Genomic DNA, 24,123 nt, shown 5'->3' with positions numbered 1-24,123 from the left:
ATCATCATTTCTTTAGACCTGCCCAAAATAAATAAAGGATTTATTGTGGTGTATATACATTGATTTATTACAGATGTTGCACGAGCCTGCATCAGCTGCTTGTATGCAGCTTGTACTGTATGCGTGGAGGCCTGGAGATGCTAAACGGGTTTATGTTAATTAACGGTCAATTACGAGTCTTTTGCATGGCCCTAAAGAAAAGACAGGATGTGCTCACTGCCCATAAAATGTGGTGGAAACAGTGCTGAACGTTCTAAACTCCTTCCAAATGTATGACCACATTAGTGACACACATTTTCCACAAATCACACAGACCCACAAAGAATTTGAAAACAAATCAAACATTGATAAACACCTATATCTGTTAGGCAAAATACAACAGCAGCAAGATTTGTGGCCAGTTGCCATACAACCCCAAACAACATTTGAAATATCCCCAATATTTATCTGTTTATTTATCTTCCCCCACTATTCGTACTACAACTATTTGCACATTGCTAAAATTCTGTACATAGCTGATAATATAACACTTAAAATGTCTATCTTTTAAAAAACATTTTTGAGTGCAATGTTTAGTGTTAATTTCTAATAGTTTTTTAGTGATGTTAAATTTGTTTCTTCTCACTTCTGCTTATTTCACTTGGTTTGGTAATGTAAACATATGTTTCACATGCCAATAAAACTTCTCTGAATGTGTGTGTGTGTGTGTGTGTGTGTGTGTGTGTGTGTGTGTGAGTGAGTGAGATATATATATATATATGAATGAATATATGAATATATATAGATAGTTGGTGAGTAAACAGGCAGCCCAGAGGATGGCCCTGCCAGAGAGGAAGTGAGGGAAGAGAGGAGGATGGCCCTGCCATACAGGAAGTGTGGGAGGGGGATGGCCCTGCAAGAGAGGAAGGATGAAGAGAGGCATGTTGTTGGGAAAAGACCTGGTCAAAAGATTGGGAAAAGACCCGGTCTTTTCATAGTGCTGTCGGGGACTGTGGCAGTGGGGTACTGTTTTCCAGGGCGCGCTCGAAGTGGGGGAATGTTTTCCAGGGTGTGCTCTCAGCTCCAATGTAATTAGCCCTCAGAGACTGAACAAGGAGCCATTGATAAGGTACAAGGTCTTCTGTCTGAGCACTGAGACAGAGTGTGTGTGTACACTCAATGTGGGTGATCTGTCTGTGCTGTTGTAGGAAGTGTGATTGTGTGTGTATGTAGGAATTCTGTCAATGTGAAGTTAGTGTGTGTGTATGTGTATCAGCCCCCCAGAGTGTATAATAATGAGGGGGATCTCCACAGAGATTCAGTAAACCGTTTCCATCCCTCCCTTTTCCCCTCCCTCTCCTTCTTTCTCTCTACGGGGCCCTCCATCCCACTCGCTCTCTTCTCTGCCTCCATCAATGAATGAAAGACTATTAACACAAATATTTTTCCCCCCAATGTGATTAGTGCTACATTATAATTAGATGGACACTTAAGCCTTGTACTAAATTGCTAAACCCTTGTTTAGCAAAAACTACTAACCCCCAAAAATATGGGGCAGGTGGGTAGGGCCTATAATGCTTGTTTGTGTTTAAATCCTACATTTACAAACATTATGCTGCCAATATTTGTACATTTGTTGACCCTACATCTGTCTTGGAAGTCAATATGTTTGGTCAGATGTTATATCCAGGTTAGTTACGCTAATCAACCTGGATAAATACTGGTTAGATAAACAAATAATGATGAAGTCAGTTACAGAATTAGCCCCGTCTTGACAGTGTGTGTGTGTGTGTGTGTGTGTGTGTGTGTGTGTGTGTGTGTGTGTGTGTGTGTGTGCGCGTGCGTGCGTGCGTGTGTGAGACTTCGTGAGTTGCCAGATAAATGATCTCTACCTCAGAGAATGTAATTCCCCCTTGTCAATCACAACGTCCCGTTTGTGAAATGACTTCATTGCAGTCACTCAGTCAGATGAGACGTATACGTACAAAATAGAGCTTTGTGTTTCAAAAAACGAACAGAAAGTCCCCTCTGCACTTTCAAGCCACAGAATTTCATTAAGTAATTTGAGAAGACATATTGAGAGTTACATTCAACTGTTATAAGTTATACAGTGCCTTCAGAAAGTATTCACACACTTCAAACCTTTTCCACATTTTGTTGTGTAACAAAGTGGGATTAAAATGGATCTCCACAAAAAAAGTGGAACAACATTTTTTATAAATAAATAAATAAAGCACTAATTTATCTTCATTGGATAAGTATTCAACTCCCTGAGTTAATACATGTTAGAATCACCTTTACAATCAGTCTTTCTGGGTAAGTCCCTAAGAGCTTTGCTCACCTGGATATTCGCACATTATTTATTTTTTAATTCTTCAAGCTCTGCCAAGTTGGTTGTTGATCATCGCTAGACAACCATTTTCAAGTCTTGCCATAGATTTTTAAGCCGATTTAAGTCAAAACTGTAACTAGGCCACTCAGGAACATTGAACGTTGTCTTGGTAAGCAACAGTGTATATTTGGCTTTGTATTTTAGGTTATGTGTCCTGCTGAAAGGTGAATTTGTCTCCCAGTGTCTGTTGCATAGCAGAGTGAACCAAGTTTTCATCTAGGATTTTGCCTGTGCTTGGCTCTATTCCGTTTCTTTTTAACAGAAAAAACTCCATAGTCTTTGCCGATGACGAGCATAACCGTATTATGATGCAGCCACCCCCATGCCTGAAAACATGAAGTGATGTGTGATGTGTGATGTGTTGTGTTGGATTTGCCCCAAACATAATGCTTTGTATTCAGGACAAAAGTTAATTTATTTGCCACATTGTTTGCAGTTTTACTTTAATGCCTTGTTGCAAACAGAATGCATATTTGTATTATGTACAGGCTTCATTCTTTCCACTCTGTCAGTTAGGTTAGTATTATGGAGTAACTACAATGTTGTTGATCCATCCTCAGTTTTCTATCACAGCCATTAAACGCTGTAATTGTTTTAAAGTCACCCTTGGCCTCATGGTGAAATTCTTGAGTGGTTTCCTTCCTGTCCGGCAACTAAGTAGGACGGACGACTGTATCTTTGTAGTGACTGGGTGTATTGATACACCATCCAAAGTGTTATTACAGATCATTGTATGTGTGGAGTACAGAGATGAGGTACTCATTCAAAAATCATGTTAAACACTAATATTGCACACAGATTTCATGTAACTTATTATGTGACTTGTTAAGCAAATTTTTACTCCTGAAATTATTTAGGTTTGCCATAATAAAGTGGTTGAATATTTATTAAATCAAGACATTTCAGATTTTAATTTTTAATTTTACTGAGCAAAAATATAAACGCAACATGTATAGTGATGGTTCCATGTTCCATGAGCTGAAATAAAATATCCCAGAAATGTTTCTACACACAAAACACTTATTTCTCAAAAATGTTGCACACAAATTTGTTTACATCCCTGTTAGTGAGCAGTTTCCTTTGCCAAGATAATCCATCTAACTAACAGGTGTTGCATATCAAGATCTGATTAAACAGCATGATCATTACACAGGTGCACCTTGTGCTGGGGGACAATAAAAAGCCACACTAAAATGTGCAGTTTTGTCACACAACACAATGCCACAGATGTTGAGGGAGCGTGCAATTGGCATGCTGACTGCAGGAATGTCCACCAGAGCTGTTGCCAGAGTATTGAATGTTAATTTCTCTACCATAAGCCGCCTCCATAATTTTAGAGAGTTTGGCAGTATGTCCAACCTGCCTCACAACCACAGAGCACGTGTAACCGCACTAGCCCATATCCGGCTTCTTCACCTGCAGGATCGTCTGGGATCAGCCACCTGGACAGCTGATGAAAATTAGGAATATTTCTGTCTGTAATAAAGTACTTTTGTGGGGAAAAACTTATTCTGATTGGCTGGGCCTGTCTCCCCAGTGGGTGGGCCCCTCCCAGGCCCACCCATGGCTGCGCCCCTGCCCAGTCATGTGAAATCCATAGATTAGGGCCTAATGAATTTATTTCAATTGGCTGATTTCCTTATATGAACTGTAAATCAGTAAAAATTTTGAAATTGTTGCATGTTGTGTTGATATTATTGTTTAGTATAATTTGTAAAACTGTTGAAAAACATATTTCCACTGACATGATGGGGCATTGTGTGCAAGCTAATGACAAAAAAAATCAAAACATAATCAATTTAACAATCAGGCTGTAACACAAAATGTGGAAAAAGTTCAGGGGTGGGAATACTTTCTGAAGGCACATAATGCTCAAGTACACAACAATAATGACGCCAACGGAACTCTACCAGGATTAGGGAGGGACAGAAAAACACTAGACACCAAGGCCCAGTTGCCCCCAAATTGAAGCATTGGTTTTTGAGGGGTCGTCAGGGATGAGGAACCATTGAAGACTAAACGACCATCTTATATACTACAGACCTCATTGTACAGACCATAGTTTACATTACCAGACTACAGACCAACATGAGACTACCCAGAACACTGTCTAGATTCTAGACCACATGAGATGTCACTGTAACAAACAATAGGGAACTCCAGCTTGACCCCTGTCAGCGTCTAGATAAACTGCCAACGTCTGCCAGGCATTTCTACACAGTGACAATCTGCCCAGACCAGCAGAGCTGTCACAGAGTGCCACTCAACAGCCTCATTCTAAACACTGACTCTAGACCAGTAGCCAGAGAGGATTTAATGGCAGGTAGGACAACAATACGATTTAATGGCCACTTCAGGACAACAATACGGTGGCCCAGATTAGGCAACATGGTAAAATAAAGAGGGGGTGGGGAGTGAGACAGACAGAGAGAATGGGAAAGAGAGAGAGCTATCAGCAGCTCAGAGAGAAGACACAGTCGTGTGTGCGTGTGAGATAGGGAGAGAGAGCAACAGACAAGAGGATAAAAAGAGAGCAAGAGCGCTAGCTGCAGCAATAACCTGTCACTCAAATGTGGAGAGTGTGAGAAGGGAAACTTGTTCTGTTCCTCTGAAACAAAGGAGCGCTGGTGTTAAGTTTTAAGAGGAGACAGGGTTCACTAGTTCTGAGAGACAATCAGGGTGACACACACTTACCCTGACAGCACAGTCTGCCAGACAGAAAGCGCTGCACTCTAGGATCACATTCTTGGTATGCAAAGCATGCCAAATACACACACAGTCACACACATAGATATACAGACAGAAACAAAGACACAGACAAACCCATTCTGTGACCGAAGGACTCGAGCAAGCACAACCATACATACACACCTCTTTCCCTGAGTGCTGTGTCTCTCTTTACTGACTAAACTCATGAGGCCTCATCCAGTCCCTACACCACAGGGAGGCCTCACAAGGCTATGGGTGTGTGAGATAATGTGTATGTATGACTGACACCGCAGCCCTGGCCAATAACATGGGTACTTGGATCACTTCCAACGTGACCCGGGTGTGAGCATGTGTGTCTGCATAGATGGCCTGGCAGTGGCAACAGCAGCTTTCTTTCTTTTAGCACTGCTTTAATTAAGAAACTCGCAGGAGCCTAGCTGGGTGGCATACTAAAGTGGTGTACAGTATGTGTGTGTGTGTGGCCGGGAGCAGCAACAGGCAGCATTTCACTGTGATTGGCCGACACACAAATGACCGCCTACGCACTGCCTGACCCGAGACCACAGGCCCGTGCCACATAACACAGTCAGAGAGTGAGAATTACCCCTCTGACATGTTTGTTTGTACTGTACACTGTATGGGCATAGGCTAATCGCCATGGAGACACATACAGTAGCTCCAGTTCCTGCAGAACACACACTCACACCGTGGTACATAGAGTACACCTTGTACGTACAGTACCAGTTAAAAGTTTGGACATACCTACTCATTCAAGAGTTTCTTTATTTTTACTATTTTCTACATTGTAGAATAATAGTGAAGACATCAAAACTATGAAATAACACATATGGAATCATGTAGTAACCAAGTTTTATTTTAGATTCTTCAAAGTAGCCCCTCTGCCTTGATGGCAGCTTTTCAAACAGTCTTGAAGGAGTTCCCACATATGCTGAGCACTTGTTGGCTGCTTTTCCTTCACTCTGCGGTTCAACTCATCCCAAACCTTCTCAATTGGGTTGAGGTCGGGTGATTGTGGAGGCCAGGTCATCTGATGCAGCACTCCATCACTCTTCTTCTTGGTCAAATAGCCCTTACACAGCATGGAGGTGTGTTGGGTCATTGTCCTGTTGAAAACAAATGATAGTCCCACTAAGCGCAAACCAGATGGGATGGTGTATCGCTGCAGAATGCTGTGGTAGCCATGATGGTTAAGTGTGCCTTCAACTCTAAATAAATCACAGACAGTGTTACCAGCAAAGCACCCCCACACCATCACACCTCCTCCTCCATGCGTCACGGTGGGAACCACACATGCGGAGATCATCCGTTCACCTACTCTGCGTCTCTAAAAGACACTGCGTTTGGAACCAAAAATCTCTAATTTGGACTCATCATACCAAAGGACAGATTTCCACCAGTCTAATGTCCATTGCTCGTGTTTCTTGGCCCAAGCAAGTCTCTTCTTCTTATTGGTGTCCTTTAGTAGTGGTTTCTTTGCAACAATTTGACCATGAAGGCCTGATTCCCGCAGTCTCCTCTGAACAGTTTATGTTAAGATGTGTCTGTTACTTGAATACGTGAAGCATTTATGTGAAGCATTTATTTGGGCTGCAATTTCTGAGGCTGGTAACTCTAATGAACTTATCCTCTGAAGCAGAGGTAACTCTGGTTCTTCCTTTCCTGTGGCGGTCCTCATGACAGTCAGCTTCATCATAGCGATTGATGGTTTTTGCGACCGCACTTGAAGAACCATTGAAAGTTCTTGAACTTTTCTGTATTGACTGACCCTCATGTCTTAAAGTAATGATGGACTGTTGTTTCTCTTTGCTTTTTTGAGCTGTTCTTGGCATAATATGGACTTGGTCTTTTACCAAATAGGGCTATCTTCTGTATACCACCCCTACCTTGTCACAACACGACTGATTGTCTTAAACGCATTAAGGAAATAAATTCCACAAATGACCTTTAACAAGGCACACCTGTTAATTAAAATGCATTCCAAGTGACTACCTCATGAAGCGTGTTGAGATAATGCCAAGAGTGTGAAAAGTTGTCATCAAGGCAAAGGCTGGCTACTTTAACACTTTTTTGGTTACTACATGATTCCATATGTGTCATTTCATAGTTTAGATGTCTTCACTATTATTCTACAATATAGAAAATAGTAAAAATAAATAAAAACCCTTGAAAGAGTAGGTGTGTCCAAACTTTTGACTGGTACTGTACATATACCCACAGTGTATGTAGTAGACACACACACAAACAACCTTGCAACTAACCATGTTCTACCTATCCCAGACTATTCCATCCTCCTCCTCACAACAACAATCCTTCTAACACATTCAGGTTGAACAGAGCTGAAAAGCCTCCATGTCACTCATAAATACTTTGATATGAATCATGGAGCCACACAGTGATTAATGCTTGGGTACTACTTTGTACTCGGCATCGTTATGGTGAGCAATTATAGACATTGTATTCCATTCATTTCAAGTCAGGCAGGGCTGGATGGCTTACAGTACACATATCTAGGATCAGATAAGAGAATATGACTGAATATGAAGAGGTAATGTGATATATGATTATAGAATGAGGTGGGTTATTACAGGGGATCAGATTTTCCATAGATTCAGGTGCAATTACGGCAGATGGCAACCACAGGGGTTTTATCTCCTAATCAAAGGCGCACAGCAACCAAGACGCCTCTGGGGATTTCTTGAGTGTGTGTGTGCGTGCGTCTGTAGCACACAAGCAAAAGTATGAAGCAAAGAAACTGGGACCTACTTTGGTGTCGACTCTTCGTCATACTTGCTCTTCAGTTCCAAAAGCTCTGCCTGAGTTGCTTCAAGTGCTGAAAAAACAAATGAAGCATTTTGAACGAAGACCAGCGGTGGTTGGATGGAAGAAGTACAACTGCTAGGCCCTAACATACTGCCCTCTATAGATTTCTGTAAGGACTGACCTAGGTCTTTCTGCATTCAATTACATGAGGTGAGGCTTCTAGAAAAGTCCCATCTTAGGTTTCACAACCGAAGACAACTTTGGTAACTTTAATTTACAGTCCTATTACAGCTGCTATTTTCAAATAAATGACATGCTAGCAGTTGATACTTTTCTGGTAGACCTACTTCTTCTAAAATACCAAATAAAACAATAAAAACGTTGTTTCAAAGGGTATATATTATTAGGCAATAATAACTTAACTAAGCTGGTGGGTAAAAAACGGACCATCTACTGCCTGGTTGCCCAACCTGGCCACCAATTTCACCAATTGGTGATAAAGTTATATTTTAAGCATACAGATCTTCTCTTGTAACCTCATAATGAAGCAGGTACTAGAGTGAGTGGCTGGGCCTGAATCATACTAGAGTGAGTGGCTAGGCCTGAATCATACTAGAGTGAGTGGCTGGGCCTGAATCATACTAGAGTGAGTGGCTGGGCCTGAATCATACTAGAGTGAGTGGCTGGGCCTGAATCATACTAGAGTGAGTGGCTGGGCCTGAATCATACTAGAGTGAGTGGCTGGGCCTGAATCATACTAGAGTGAGTGGCTGGGCCTGAATCATACTAGAGTGAGTGGCTGGGCCTGAATCATACTAGAGTGAGTGGCTGGGCCTGAATCCTACTAGAGTGAGTGGCTGGGCCTGAATCCTACTAGAGTGAGTGGCTGGGCCTGAATCATACTAGAGTTAGTGGCTGGGTCTGAATAATAGAGTTAGTGGCTGGGTCTGGACTCTGGAGCTGATGTGCTGTGACAGGGGACTGCCGGTTCTACAGCAGCAAGCAGGCTGCATGGGGCTGGGACAGTGTTCACAGGCCTAGATTTGTCACTCACTGGGCAGCCGTCAGCCAGCCAGAAAGAGAGAGAAAGAGAGACAGAGGAATCCAACATCTGACACTGTCTTCTGGGTCAACATAAAGACATACTGCCAGCAGAGGAGCGTGTTGACACCAAGCTAGCCTTAGCTCACTGTGTGACGTTGGGGGATTTATGCAAAGGTTTGTTCAAGTATACCTGTGAAACTCAAGTTAGGATTGGGCCTGTGGGACAATAACTGGGTGTAGAAGGTTAGCTACTGATTACCTGTCTGTAGGGACTGGGCCTTACGGTTTGCCTCCTCCAGCTTTGACACCACAGACTCCTGGTTCTCCTGTTGTTGACTGTGTGGACAGAGGGACAGATACAAGTTACCTTAGCATCACCTCAGTAAGAAACAACATTGTATCTAATGAGCATTTCAAGAGGCTAATGTTGCATCACAGGTGTCAAGTTTGCCTGCGAGCATCACCACAAAAAAGAGCGAACAGGTTAAAAAGTATCAACTTTAAAGATAAAAAAGGCTTATAGCATCAAGAGGATACAGGTAAGCTAAGAGATTTATCATCACTCAACATGATGGGACCAATTCAGCCTATTAGCACTTTAGAAAAAATAAGACAGGTTACCATAGCACCCGCTCAAATGAACAAGCACTTGCTCTGATTCCAGTTGAAGTGGTACAGTGCAAGTGGAGAGGACAGTTAAGTGTTGTATTTTTTGCCAACAGCGGCTAGGCTGTTCTGCTCTGTCATGTCTGTCGGGGGGTTAGTATCATCAATACTGAAACACCTGGGCCGACCATCATGCCACCAGCCCTCCTGCACTGGCAGACAACTCATCAATTTACCTCAGAGCTAAAGAGGAGGGGAACATGCCAAACCCTTAAGAATTAATGTCAACTCCTGACTGGCTAGCTATTACTGAGGACGAGATGAGAGGGGACGAGATGAGAGGGGTCGAGATGAGAGGGGTCGAGAGGCCGTTTCTCCTTGGGAGTTGGTTCATTATAAGGACAAACTGTCGGTTTCCAAAGGGAAAAGCTATAAAGGTTGGGAGTAGTTAGTTATCAATGATATCACTGTTTATGGTATGTATGGGTAGTCGTCAGATTTGGAAATGATAATGAAGACATAAGGTTTTACAATCTGGGCTATCTATTTTCTGTATGTATTTAGGTTTCAATAGAGTGTGAGATATCACCAGATATCACATATCCTCGACCTTGCCAGAGTGTGTGGCCTAAATGGAGCGTTGGTGAGATGCATTGGTCAAAATCAGGGCACAAAGTCAACCAACCAAAATTGTTCTACGGGGATACAAAGGCTATCTCCACAACACCGAGAATCACCATTCTCACCAGAGAACCTCTCAACCTCAAATGCATTAAAAAACGAGGAGCCAAAGCAAGGGAAACAAACCTCACTGACACATTGGTCCTGACTGCCCGGCAGTTCCTGCCTCTGTGGATGACTGCTCCACTGTTGTGCCTCTACTCATCCCCATGTCACTGTACTGTACCTCTGCTCTCTCCCTCCCCTCCCTCTCTTTCCTCCCAGGTGCTATTTTTGGGTGACTAGGAAACATTAATATAATTCAAGGTAGCAGAATGGGGTCTATGGTAGCGTCTTTGTAACAAGAGTGAGAGCGGTGACAATAGGTTACAATGGGGCCTTATTGTGTCCTCTGACATAACAGATAACAGAGCCGAACTGTGTCCCTGTCCGGTGAGTAACAGTCTGGCAGCAGTGATGATCAGGAGGCTCAGTGCGGTATTACCATCCATGCTGGGGGGTTTAGGAGTAAACAAACAGCGGTGAATTAAAAGGTATTACAGTGCAATGGGATTACAGTTAGGATTGGTTGGTCCCAATAAAAGCCTTGTGTAACGGCCGAATATGCCTCCATCAGGACAAACTGATGGGATCATATAATAGTGTGTGACGGGGTTGAGGGAGAGCTGGTTCGAGTTCAAATTGAGATATCTCCCATTCAGTTACAGTATGATTAGGAGCAAGTTCAATAGGAATACGGTGGGTTAAAACAATGCAAAAAACGAATGAGTGCCGGTTATCTCCCGTTCCTGATTCAATATTTGCTCAGCTCAAGTGCTGAGTGAAAGTGTAAATGACAGCGTGATAGGGAGTCCGTTTCAGTGCCCTTCACAACAACCCTGATGTATCTGATAAACTACGGCCAATCCTCACTGGAAGGTTAACTAAACTTGGTCACTCACTTATCTACAATACAAACATGTATGAAACTGACCATCGTTAAGGCCAGACAGACTGAGCGGACAATTTATTAAGAGAATTATTGGATTGCCATGGGAATATGTAACTAAATACTGCTACAGTACAAGATGAGATAATAGTTCAGACAACAGCTATAAGGGTATTCAGTCTGGTCCTAACCTTCGCTCATATTCAGACACGAGCTGCAGCCAGTAGTCGCTGCCCGTTGGCAAACACTAGCTAGCCTATCCTCCACAGCTAGTCCTTACTAGCTTACCTCTCCTCCTCTGCATGGTCGTTGTGAAGCTGCCCCTCCTCCTCTCCCTCTCTCCTCTCCTCCTGGCCCAGCTCCTTGGCCTGTTTCTTCAGGGTCTCTTCATACTCCTCTATCTTCTCCTTAAGTGCTTTAATTGTGACCTCTGTGAGAAAGAGAGAGAGAGAAAGCAAGAGAGAGAAAGAGGGAGATATACAGAGAGAGAGAGAGAGAGAGAGAGAGATACACAGCGAGAGAGACAGAGAGGGAGGGCAGGAGAGAGAAAACACAAAAAGTCAGTAAGTGATACGATAACAGGCAAGAAATTAACCAGAGTACCAACACGATATTAGGTACCACATAAGGCTCCTGCACATCATCCTTCTAAGTCTGGATTGTCAGTTACACTGACAGAGGCAGAGGGATTCTCCAAGTGAGATGGAGTAGGAGGAATAGGGCTCCACTCCACTGTGTGCATTGGCACAGCCCACTTGTATTACTGACTGAGAGCTCTCAGTTTTCCCCCCACTTCTTACTTGTCTTCTCTTCTTTTTTTTCTCTCGCTCGCTCACTGATGCCCTCGCTCTCTCCTCCTCCTCTGCGGTGATTTAAACTCCAACATTTCAGCCCTGACACATAATCAATGGCGATGAGTCCCCTCTGAGCCCTTTTCCCGCTTAACTATTAAATTGAACTTTAAACATTTAGGTTGCAGGGGATCAATGGCCTTGGCTGGCCGGGATGAGAGAGAGAGGAAGGAAGAGCGGGAAGGAGGAGAGAGAATGAGAGAGAGGGGGATTCTCCTCTCCTCCGCCACTGAGGTAGGAGATCTGCAGCTTAGCCGGGGCACGGTGGGGAGGGGGAGGGGAGAAAGAAAAATCAATGGTAAAATAAAATATTGCCGCTATTGAGCTGGGTCAATTAGCTCTTGGTGGGAGGGGAATTCCAAAGACAGAGAGGGCAGGCCCCCATACCCTCCTCCTCCCTCTATCCCCTCTTCTCCTCCCCTTCTTTTCCCTGCCTTTCTGAAAAGAGAAAAAGCAGTGAAGGCTTTAGAGGCCTATACAATGGGCTTCATCTGAAAAGACTGCCCAGGGGATACTCATAAAGATGGCTATGGAGGAGAGCCTTTATTAAAACATAATCTATATTTCGTGGTTATGGAATGACTTTGGGCTGACTCCGCTGCTCCACTAACTTGATGTTAGTTGTTAGCTATTTGACAGCGTTTGATGTAACTCCACGGACATCGGCTCTTGAAACGGTATCCGCATGACAGATGAAATCTTCTTACAACTGCTAACATTGCACATATACTTTTACTATACTTTCAACCAGACCGTTGAGGAGTTTCATCCGTTTTAAAGATGGCTAAGCATTGATGAATCTCCCAATGGGAGTCTTAGCCTAGCTCTCCGTGCTGGTGTAGTGGAAGCGTTTCAGTGGATGAGGTTGTCTAGGACCTGAACACTTGTGTTAGCACCCTGAGCTAATACCTAGGGCTTTAGCTCAGCAAGCCAACAATTTCTTGTGTCCCATGGGTTCAAACTGGGTCGATCACACTGGTCCAGGATAGGTTCAGAAAGAGTATGTGTCTCAGCCTCACCGTGGTTCTTGACCTCAGCGATCTCCTGGGTGTAGCCCTCCAGCGTCTCGCGGAGCTTCTGGTTCTCCGTCTCGATGTCGTGCATCCTCTGGACCTTCAGCTGTAGCTGCTGGGCAGTCTCCAGGGCCGACACAGGGTCTGAGAGGAGGGGACAGGAAAGGGCACTACTTGTTACTAATCACCAGACATCACTAATTACTATAGGCTAATTACTTATCACAGAATTTTTCTCTGCACAAACATATTACCAAGCATGTCTAACATCAGAGCAGATCTTCAAAGTTCAACAGCTTGGTGTATATGTAGCTAGTAGTGTTACATGTTTTGAAGATCGGTTCACTGAGGAGATCATACCCATCCAGTCAGTCTCTAACCTCTACCCCTCACTCCATTCAAACATACTTCCATGCACTGCAACAGTAAGGTTTAGAGTGGGGTTTTGTGTCTCTGTGCCTGGTTATGACTGAGTGGCCAGGGCGAGTCACGCGAGGCTGACTGATGACTTCTCTGTGTGTGTGTGTGTGTTGGGTGCCAGAGCAGCAGAGCTATGTATAGCTGCCCCCATTCGCACAGAGCAAAGCTGGAGAGCTGAGACAGCACTGCTGTTGCCACCACACACACACAGACCAGACAAAGGAGAGCAAGAGAGGAAAAGAGAGTAAGAGGGAGAGAAAAAGCAAAAGGGCATGAGAAAGAGAAAGAGGCAGGGAGAATGAATGAGAGAGGAAAAGAGAGATAGGAAGAGGGGAGCAAGCTAGGTTTCTGGACAATGATGATGACTTATCTTAGGGACAGAGAAACCAATGGGACAACAATACATTCCTGTAAACAGACTGTACAGTATCTATCCAATAGTAGTACAGCATAGACACAACCCACAGTGGTGGAAACTGTAGATGTATTGATGTACATATTGAATAAATGAATTAATCAAAAACAGTAAAACACATTGCGGATGCCAGGAAAAAGTCTATGACTGATTGTGGTCCTCTTTTGAGTCAAGGTCAGAGATTGTGATGATGGTAATGGGTAAGGGATGGATAGGGAGGGGTTGGAATGTGGAGACTGGCAGGGTGTTCTAACACTGAGTCCTCCCCACCCTCCACGTTGGGCGCTGCCAGTCTTGCCAGTCCTGGCCTCATCAGTGCCCGGCATCGACACGGTCACTAATTGGCGTATGACTAATTATGCCCCAATTCCAGTTGATTTTCTTTAATGAGACAGCTGGGTTAATTATATAATCATATGATTACATTAGACCCCCTGGCCCCGAGAGAGGGAGAGAGAAAGAGAATAGGAGGAGGAAGCTAGGGGAAAGGGGGAGGAAGAGGAGGGATATGAAAAGTGATAACTAGAGAGGGAAAGAAAGAGGGAAATTAAAAAAAAGAGAGAGGAAGAGGGCGAGGGTGAGTAGACTAAGTATACAAAACATTAGGAACACCTGCTCTTTCCATGACAGACTGACCAGGTGACTCTAGGTGAAAACTGAATGGGTAAGACAGAATATTTAAGTGCCTTTGAACGGGATATGATGGTAGATGCCAGGCGCACCGGTGTGTGTCAAGGCATATTCAAGGCAGTCTGGAAACAGCAGAAGAGAGGGAGAGAGAAAGAGAGGGAGGGGGAAGAGGTCTGATCTTAGAGATGAAAGACATCCAGCGCCTCTATTCTCCTCTGTGTGCGGAGTACACACACACACACACACACACACACACACACACACACACACACACACACACACACACACACACACACACACACACACACACACACACACACACACACACACGTGTCCTTGGAGGGAGAAGCGATACATTCTCCAACACCAGACAAGCCATTGAGGACACAACAGCATTATCAAAGGCCCATTATGTCAACTTTGTTGTCCTGAGTTCTGACACCCTGCGTCATACACACAGTGTTAATCTAATATTCTGAAACATCTAGCCTTGGACAGCCTGTTCCCATGTTACGTTTCTCATAAATCACTATTTGATTGTGAAACACATACACTCTCCTGCACTGACTCTAAACACACACACACTGAACTGTACCCACAGACTCCACATACTGCCACCCCGACACATACACACAACATGAGCACACATGCGTACTGACGCCACACACAACTGTCTATTATCTATCCTATTGCCTAGTCACTTCACACCTACCTATATGTACATACACTATCTACCTCAATTACCTCGTACCCCTGCACATTGACTCGCTGCTGATAATCCCTGTATATATCCAGGTTATTTTTACTTGTCATTGTTATTCACTGTGTATTCATTCCTTATGTCACTATTTCTATTTTTTATTTGCTTGTTTATCTTTAACTCTGTTGGAAAAGGTCTCTTAAGTAAGCATTTCACTGTTAGTCAAACCTGCTGACAAATACCTTATCTCTTTTAAATGTAAAATGTACTTTAATTTCTTGTCATAAAAAATAACACAAGACCAACATACTTGAAGGGTTATAATGGAACTCATCTTTCAGTCCCATTTCATGTTTTGTTATATTAGTTAGGATGATACTCTCTTGTTATGTGTGCTTTGAATACCCCATATGATGAAACAAACTGACAGGAGAGAAGGTCATACTGTGACATTAGGGTGATGATGACTGCTGTCACAGTACTGGACTGTACAACATAGCCTGTCGTCCCAGTGCCTACCACTCTACTGCTGCTCTCTCCAGAACAGACGAACTACAGTGTGTGTCACATGGAATCTCTCTCTCCATGTCCTCCCTGGACTTCTAACCAGGAGATTGTCCCTTCACTAGACAGGCGGTGGCACCAGCCCCGTCTGGATGGGCATGTGTGTGTGTTCTGAGCAGAAGGAGTGAGACAGTGCCAACTGCTCAGTGCAGCCACTCCAGCCTGCTGCAGAACACTAGGCTGTCTGTGAGAACAGTGTGAATATTTCCAAAGGTTGCATGAGAAGGCTAGAGGGCAGACGGGTGGAGACACCTGTCAACATTGACATTCTATTGCAAAGCGTCATCAGGAGGAGAGTGAGGTAAGGTGCGTGTATTTTCCTTGGTGTGTTCAAAAGAGCTAAAAAGGGTGGACACACTGACGCTAGGTCTGTGTGATCACAAACACATCTGTGAGATAATCAGTGGAGTAGTGATCTCTCATCCTCAGACATGGAGACAAGAATGGACAGGCTGCAGATTACAATGATAATACAGACATTCCTAGATTTTCCCACACAGGCAGACAACACACACACACACACACACACACACACACACACACACACACACACACACACACACACACACACACACACACACACACACACACACACACACACACACACACACACAACACCAACTGACGTAAGAGAGCCAAGGCAAAGAGGTCTCTAGGTGCTGCTCCTCTGTCTTGGCAGGCTTTGAGCTGTGTGTGTGTGTGTGTGTGTGTGTGCGTGTGTGGCTGTGATCTCCAAAACACAAAAGCAGTAATTTACGCATGTACTACGTGGTTCCCCAGGACAGCCTGCTTGCTCCTACTGGCCTCTATGTGTGTCTGTTCGTATGTGTGTGTCCATAAGGTTCATCAAGGAGGAAATGTGTTTCAGATGGACTGCCAGCTGCACACACACAGCTACACACACAGGAACACACACAGGATCGAGTCAGCTCAAAAAGCTCAGTCGGTCACAGACAAACACACACTCCAGTCCAGTCGACCTCCACTGCTGACTGTCTGTTTCCACTATTAGTCAGCCTATCCAAGTCCTCTAGTGCTTCAGTTAGGTGGAAAAACCATTGGTCAGGAGATCTCCATGGACAACAACACTGGTGTTAACAGTGACTGTGTGTCTGTCAGTGTGTTGAAATCATCAATGTACTCTCCATCAGGACCTAAAATGAATAACCGCCACCTGCAGGTAGGTTTTGGCGGGTAAAATGTTTATTTCACCAGCCACATTGGCGGTTGGTCAGGGCTCCATAGTGCACGCATTTCACTCGCATTTGTGAGAAAAAAATTGTCAAGTTTGATCTCATTTATAGTAAAATAAATGCTGCAGTAGCTGTTTTCAAAGTAGTTCCGCCATTTTGCTTCATAGGTGGTAAATGAAATGCAACAAAATCAAAGAACTATGAATCCTATATAGCCTATTCCACCTTGCGCTGCAACACTGCCTGGCTGGGAGCTGTGCACACGTGAAGAGCTAAGTGAAAGATACATTTTTAGAAGTGCTGTGCACAGGCATAAAAGTTGATCTAATTTACTTTAAACGAAAGTCTACTGAAGTGAGACGTTGTCCTTGTGTTTCTTGGCTATTTACATTGTTTTGTTCACAAGCTATGTTGTTTGTCTATGTTCGAGTTTGAAATGCTAGGGAAGAGAAGACAACGCTGCTACTAGTCATACTCAATCTAACAGGCACAGTCATACTCAATATAATAGGCACAGACATACTCAATCTAACAGGCACAGTCATACTCAATATAACAGGCACAGTCATACTCAATATAACAGGCACAGTCATACTCAAGATAACAGGCACAGTCATACTCAAGATAACAGGCACAGTCATACTCAATCTAACAGGCACAGTCATACTCAATATAACAGGCACAGTCATACTCAATATAACAGGCACAGTCATACTCAATATAACAGGCACAGACATACTCAATATAACAGGCACAGTCATACTCAATATAACAGGCACAGTCATACTCAATATAACAGGCACAGACATACTCAATATAACAGGCACAGTCATACTCAATATAACAGGCACAGACATACTCAATATAACAGGCACAGACATACTCAATATAACAGGCACAGTCATACTCAATCTAACAGGCACAGTCATACTCAATATAACAGGCACAGTCATACTCAATATAACAGGCACAGTCATACTCAATCTAACAGGCACAGTCATACTCAATATAACAGGCACAGTCATACTCAATCTAACAGGCACAGACATACTCAATATAACAGGCACAGTCATACTCAATCTAACAGGCACAGTCATACTCAATCTAACAGGCACAGTCATACTCAATCTAACAGGCACAGACATACTCAATCTAACAGGCACAGTCATACTCAATCTAACAGGCACAGTCATACTCAATCTAACAGGCACAGTCATACTCAATATAACAGGCACAGACATACTCAATCTAACAGGCACAGTCATACTCAATCTAACAGGCACAGACATACTCAATCTAACAGGCACAGACATACTCAATCTAACAGGCACAGTCATACTCAATATAACAGGCACAGTCATACTCAATCTAACAGGCACAGTCATACTCAATCTAACAGGCACAGACATACTCAATCTAACAGGCACAGACATACTCAATATAACAGGCACAGTCATACTCAATCTAACAGGCACAGTCATACTCAATCTAACAGGCACAGTCATACTCAATATAACAGGCACAGTCATACTCAATCTAACAGGCACAGTCATACTCAATCTAACAGGCACAGACATACTCAATCTAACAGGCACAGTCATACTCAATCTAACAGGCACAGTCATACTCAATCTAACAGGCACAGACATACTCAATATAACAGGCACAGTCATACTCAATATAACAGGCACAGTCATACTCAATCTAACAGGCACAGTCATACTCAATCTAACAGGCACAGACATACTCAATCTAACAGGCACAGACATACTCAATCTAACAGGCACAGTCATACTCAATCTAACAGGCACAGTCATACTCAATATAACAGGCACAGTCATACTCAAGATAACAGGCACAGACATACTCAATATAACAGGCACAGACATACTCAATATAACAGGCACAGTCATACTCAATATAACAGGCACAGACATACTCAATCTAACAGGCACAGTCATACTCAATCTAACAGGCACAGTCATACTCAATCTAACAGGCACAGTCATACTCAATCTAACAGGCACAGACATTCTCAATCTAACAGGCACAGACATACTCAATCTAACAGGCACAGTCATACTCAATCTAACAGGCACAGTCATACTCAATCTAACAGGCACAGACATACTCAATATAACAGGCACAGTCATACTCAATATAACAGGCACAGTCATACTCAATATAACAGGCACAGTCATACTCAATATAACAGGCACAGTCATACTCAATATAACAGGCACAGTCATCCTTAATCTAAGAGGCACATTCATACTCAATATAACAGGCACAGTCATACTCAATCTAACAGGCACAGTCATACTCAATCTAACAGGCACAGTCATACTCAATCTAACAGGCACAGTCATACTCAATCTAACAGGCACAGTCATACTCAATATAACAGGCACAGTCATACTCAATCTAACAGGCACAGACATACTCAATCTAACAGGCACAGACATACTCAATATAACAGGCACAGACATACTCAATCTAACAGGCACAGTCATACTCAATATAACAGGCACAGTCATACTCAAGATAACAGGCACAGACATACTCAATATAACAGGCACAGACATACTCAATATAACAGGCACAGTCATACTCAATATAACAGGCACAGACATACTCAATCTAACAGGCACAGTCATACTCAATCTAACAGGCACAGTCATACTCAATCTAACAGGCACAGTCATACTCAATCTAACAGGCACAGACATTCTCAATCTAACAGGCACAGACATACTCAATCTAACAGGCACAGTCATACTCAATCTAACAGGCACAGTCATACTCAATCTAACAGGCACAGTCATACTCAATATAACAGGCACAGTCATACTCAATCTAACAGGCACAGTCATACTCAATCTAACAGGCACAGACATACTCAATATAACAGGCACAGTCATACTCAATATAACAGGCACAGTCATACTCAATATAACAGGCACAGTCATCCTTAATCTAAGAGGCACAGTCATACTCAATATAACAGGCACAGTCATACTCAATATAACAGGCACAGTCATACTCAATATAACAGGCACAGTCATTCTCAATCTAACAGGCACAGTCATACTCAATCTAACAGGCACAGACATACTCAATCTAACAGGCACAGTCATACTCAATCTAACAGGCACAGTCATACTCAATCTAACAGGCACAGACATACTCAATATAACAGGCACAGTCATACTCAATATAACAGGCACAGTCATACTCAATCTAACAGGCACAGTCATACTCAATCTAACAGGCACAGACATACTCAATCTAACAGGCACAGTCATACTCAATCTAACAGGCACAGACATACTCAATCTAACAGGCACAGTCATACTCAATCTAACAGGCACAGACATACTCAATCTAACAGGCACAGACATACTCAATCTAACAGGCACAGACATACTCAATATAACAGGCACAGTCATACTCAATCTAACAGGCACAGTCATACTCAATCTAACAGGCACAGTCATACTCAATATAACAGGCACAGTCATACTCAATCTAACAGGCACAGTCATACTCAAGATAACAGGCACAGACATACTCAATCTAACAGGCACAGACATACTCAATCTAACAGGCACAGTCATACTCAATATAACAGGCACAGTCATACTCAAGATAACAGGCACAGACATACTCAATATAACAGGCACAGACATACTCAATATAACAGGCACAGTCATACTCAATATAACAGGCACAGACATACTCAATCTAACAGGCACAGTCATACTCAATCTAACAGGCACAGTCATACTCAATCTAACAGGCACAGTCATACTCAATCTAACAGGCACAGACATTCTCAATCTAACAGGCACAGACATACTCAATCTAACAGGCACAGTCATACTCAATCTAACAGGCACAGTCATACTCAATATAACAGGCACAGTCATACTCAATATAACAGGCACAGTCATACTCAATCTAACAGGCACAGTCATACTCAATCTAACAGGCACAGACATACTCAATATAACAGGCACAGTCATACTCAATATAACAGGCACAGTCATACTCAATATAACAGGCACAGTCATACTCAATATAACAGGCACAGTCATACTCAATATAACAGGCACAGTCATCCTTAATCTAAGAGGCACAGTCATACTCAATATAACAGGCACAGTCATACTCAATCTAACATGCACAGTCATACTCAATCTAACAGGCACAGTCATACTCAATCTAACAGGCACAGTCATACTCAATATAACAGGCACAGTCATACTCAATCTAACAGGCACAGACATACTCAATCTAACAGGCACAGACATACTCAATCTAACAGGCACAGACATACTCAATATAACAGGCACAGTCATACTCAAGATAACAGGCACAGACATACTCAATATAACAGGCACAGACATACTCAATCTAACAGGCACAGTCATACTCAATATAACAGGCACAGTCATACTCAAGATAACAGGCACAGACATACTCAATATAACAGGCACAGACATACTCAATATAACAGGCACAGTCATACTCAATATAACAGGCACAGACATACTCAATCTAACAGGCACAGTCATACTCAATCTAACAGGCACAGTCATACTCAATCTAACAGGCACAGTCATACTCAATCTAACAGGCACAGACATTCTCAATCTAACAGGCACAGACATACTCAATCTAACAGGCACAGTCATACTCAATATAACAGGCACAGTCATACTCAATATAACAGGCACAGTCATACTCAATATAACAGGCACAGTCATACTCAATCTAACAGGCACAGTCATACTCAATCTAACAGGCACAGACATACTCAATATAACAGGCACAGTCATACTCAATATAACAGGCACAGTCATACTCAATATAACAGGCACAGTCATCCTCAATATAACAGGCACAGTCATCCTCAATATAACAGGCACAGTCATCCTTAATCTAAGAGGCACAGTCATACTCAATATAACAGGCACAGTCATACTCAATCTAACATGCACAGTCATACTCAATCTAACAGGCACAGTCATACTCAATCTAACAGGCACAGTCATACTCAATCTAACAGGCACAGTCATACTCAATATAACAGGCACAGTCATACTCAATCTAACAGGCACAGACATACTCAATCTAACAGGCACAGACATACTCAATATAACAGGCACAGTCATACTCAAGATAACAGGCACAGACATACTCAATATAACAGGCACAGACATACTCAATCTAACAGGCACAGTCATACTCAATATAACAGGCACAGTCATACTCAAGATAACAGGCACAGACATACTCAATATAACAGGCACAGACATACTCAATATAACAGGCACAGTCATACTCAATATAACAGGCACAGACATACTCAATCTAACAGGCACAGTCATACTCAATCTAACAGGCACAGTCATACTCAATCTAACAGGCACAGTCATACTCAATCTAACAGGCACAGACATTCTCAATCTAACAGGCACAGACATACTCAATCTAACAGGCACAGTCATACTCAATCTAACAGGCACAGTCATACTCAATATAACAGGCACAGTCATACTCAATATAACAGGCACAGTCATACTCAATCTAACAGGCACAGTCATACTCAATCTAACAGGCACAGACATACTCAATATAACAGGCACAGTCATACTCAATATAACAGGCACAGTCATACTCAATATAACAGGCACAGTCATACTCAATATAACAGGCACAGTCATCCTCAATATAACAGGCACAGTCATCCTTAATCTAAGAGGCACAGTCATACTCAATATAACAGGCACAGTCATACTCAATATAACAGGCACAGTCATACTCAATATAACAGGCACAGTCATTCTCAATCTAACAGGCACAGTCATACTCAATCTAACAGGCACAGTCATACTCAATATAACAGGCACAGTCATACTCAATCTAACAGGCACAGTCATACTTAATCTAAGAGGCACAGTCATACTCAATATAACAGGCACAGTCATACTCAATCTAACAGGCACAGTCATACTCAATCTAACAGGCACAGTCATACTCAATATAACAGGCACAGTCATACTCAATATAACAGGCACAGTCATACTCAATCTAACAGGCACAGTCATACTCAATCTAACAGGCACAGTCATACTCAATCTAACAGGCACAGTCATACTCAATCTAACAGGCACAGTCATACTCAATTTAACAGGCACAGACATACTCAATATAACAGGCACAGTCATACTCAATTTAACAGGCACAGACATACTCAATATAACAGGCACAGTCATACTCAATATAACAGGCACAGTCATACTCAATATAACAGGCACAGTCATCCTTAATATAACAGGCACAGTCATACTCAATATAACAGGCACAGTCATACTCAATCAAACAGGCACAGTCATACTCAATCAAACAGGCACAGTCATACTTAATCTAACAGGCACAGTCATACTCAATCTAAGAGGCACAGTCATACTCAATATAACAGGCACAGTCATAGTCAATATAACAGGCACAGTCATACTCAATCTAACAGGCACAGTCATACTCAATCTAACAGGCACAATCATACTCAATCTAACAGGCAAGGTCATACTCAATCTAACAGGCACAGTCATACTCAATCTAACAGGCACAGTCATACTCAATTTAACAGGCACAGACATACTCAATATAACAGGCACAGTCATACTCAATATAACAGGCACAGTCATACTCAATCAAACAGGCACAGTCATACTCAATCAAACAGGCACAGTCATACTTAATCTAACAGGCACAGTCATACTCAATCTAAGAGGCACAGTCATACTCAATATAACAGGCACAGTCATACTTAATCTAAGAGGCACAGTCATACTCAATCTAACAGGCACAGTCATACTCAATCTAACAGGCACAATCATACTCAATCTAACAGGCAAGGTCATACTCAATCTAACAGGCACAGTCATACTCAATCTAACAGGCACAGTCATACTCAATTTAACAGGCACAGACATACTCAATATAACAGGCACAGTCATACTCAATATAACAGGCACAGTCATACTCAATCTAACAGGCACAGTCATACTCAATCTAAGAGGCACAGTCATACTCAATCTAAGAGGCACAGTCATACTCAATATAACAGGCACAGTCATACTCAATCTAACAGGCACAGTCATACTCAATCTAACAGGCACAGTCATACTCAATCTAACAGGCACAGTCAT

The 24,123-nt window shown here is 42.7% G+C and overlaps 1 protein-coding gene across 3 annotated transcripts in view; it reads right to left on the bottom strand.

The window, feature by feature from the left end:
• Positions 1 to 24,123, bottom strand: part of LOC129868358 (homeobox protein cut-like 1) — a 244,473-nt gene that overhangs the window by 96,144 nt on the left and 124,206 nt on the right. For all 3 annotated transcript variants that reach the window (XM_055942277.1, XM_055942278.1, XM_055942279.1), the window contains exons 5-8: positions 12,991 to 13,128; positions 11,409 to 11,550; positions 9,165 to 9,241; positions 7,865 to 7,931 (exon numbers count right to left, since the gene is read on the bottom strand). In XM_055942277.1, the coding sequence (XP_055798252.1) occupies positions 7,865 to 7,931; positions 9,165 to 9,241; positions 11,409 to 11,550; positions 12,991 to 13,128 (424 nt within the window). The remainder of the gene's footprint in view (positions 1 to 7,864; positions 7,932 to 9,164; positions 9,242 to 11,408; positions 11,551 to 12,990; positions 13,129 to 24,123) is intronic.

Source organism: Salvelinus fontinalis, chromosome 13, assembly GCF_029448725.1.
Source record: "Salvelinus fontinalis isolate EN_2023a chromosome 13, ASM2944872v1, whole genome shotgun sequence".
Lineage (NCBI taxonomy): Eukaryota > Metazoa > Chordata > Actinopteri > Salmoniformes > Salmonidae > Salvelinus > Salvelinus fontinalis.
Note: the sequence above shows the minus strand (reverse complement) of the source record. Positions and strands in the feature narration are given on the sequence as shown.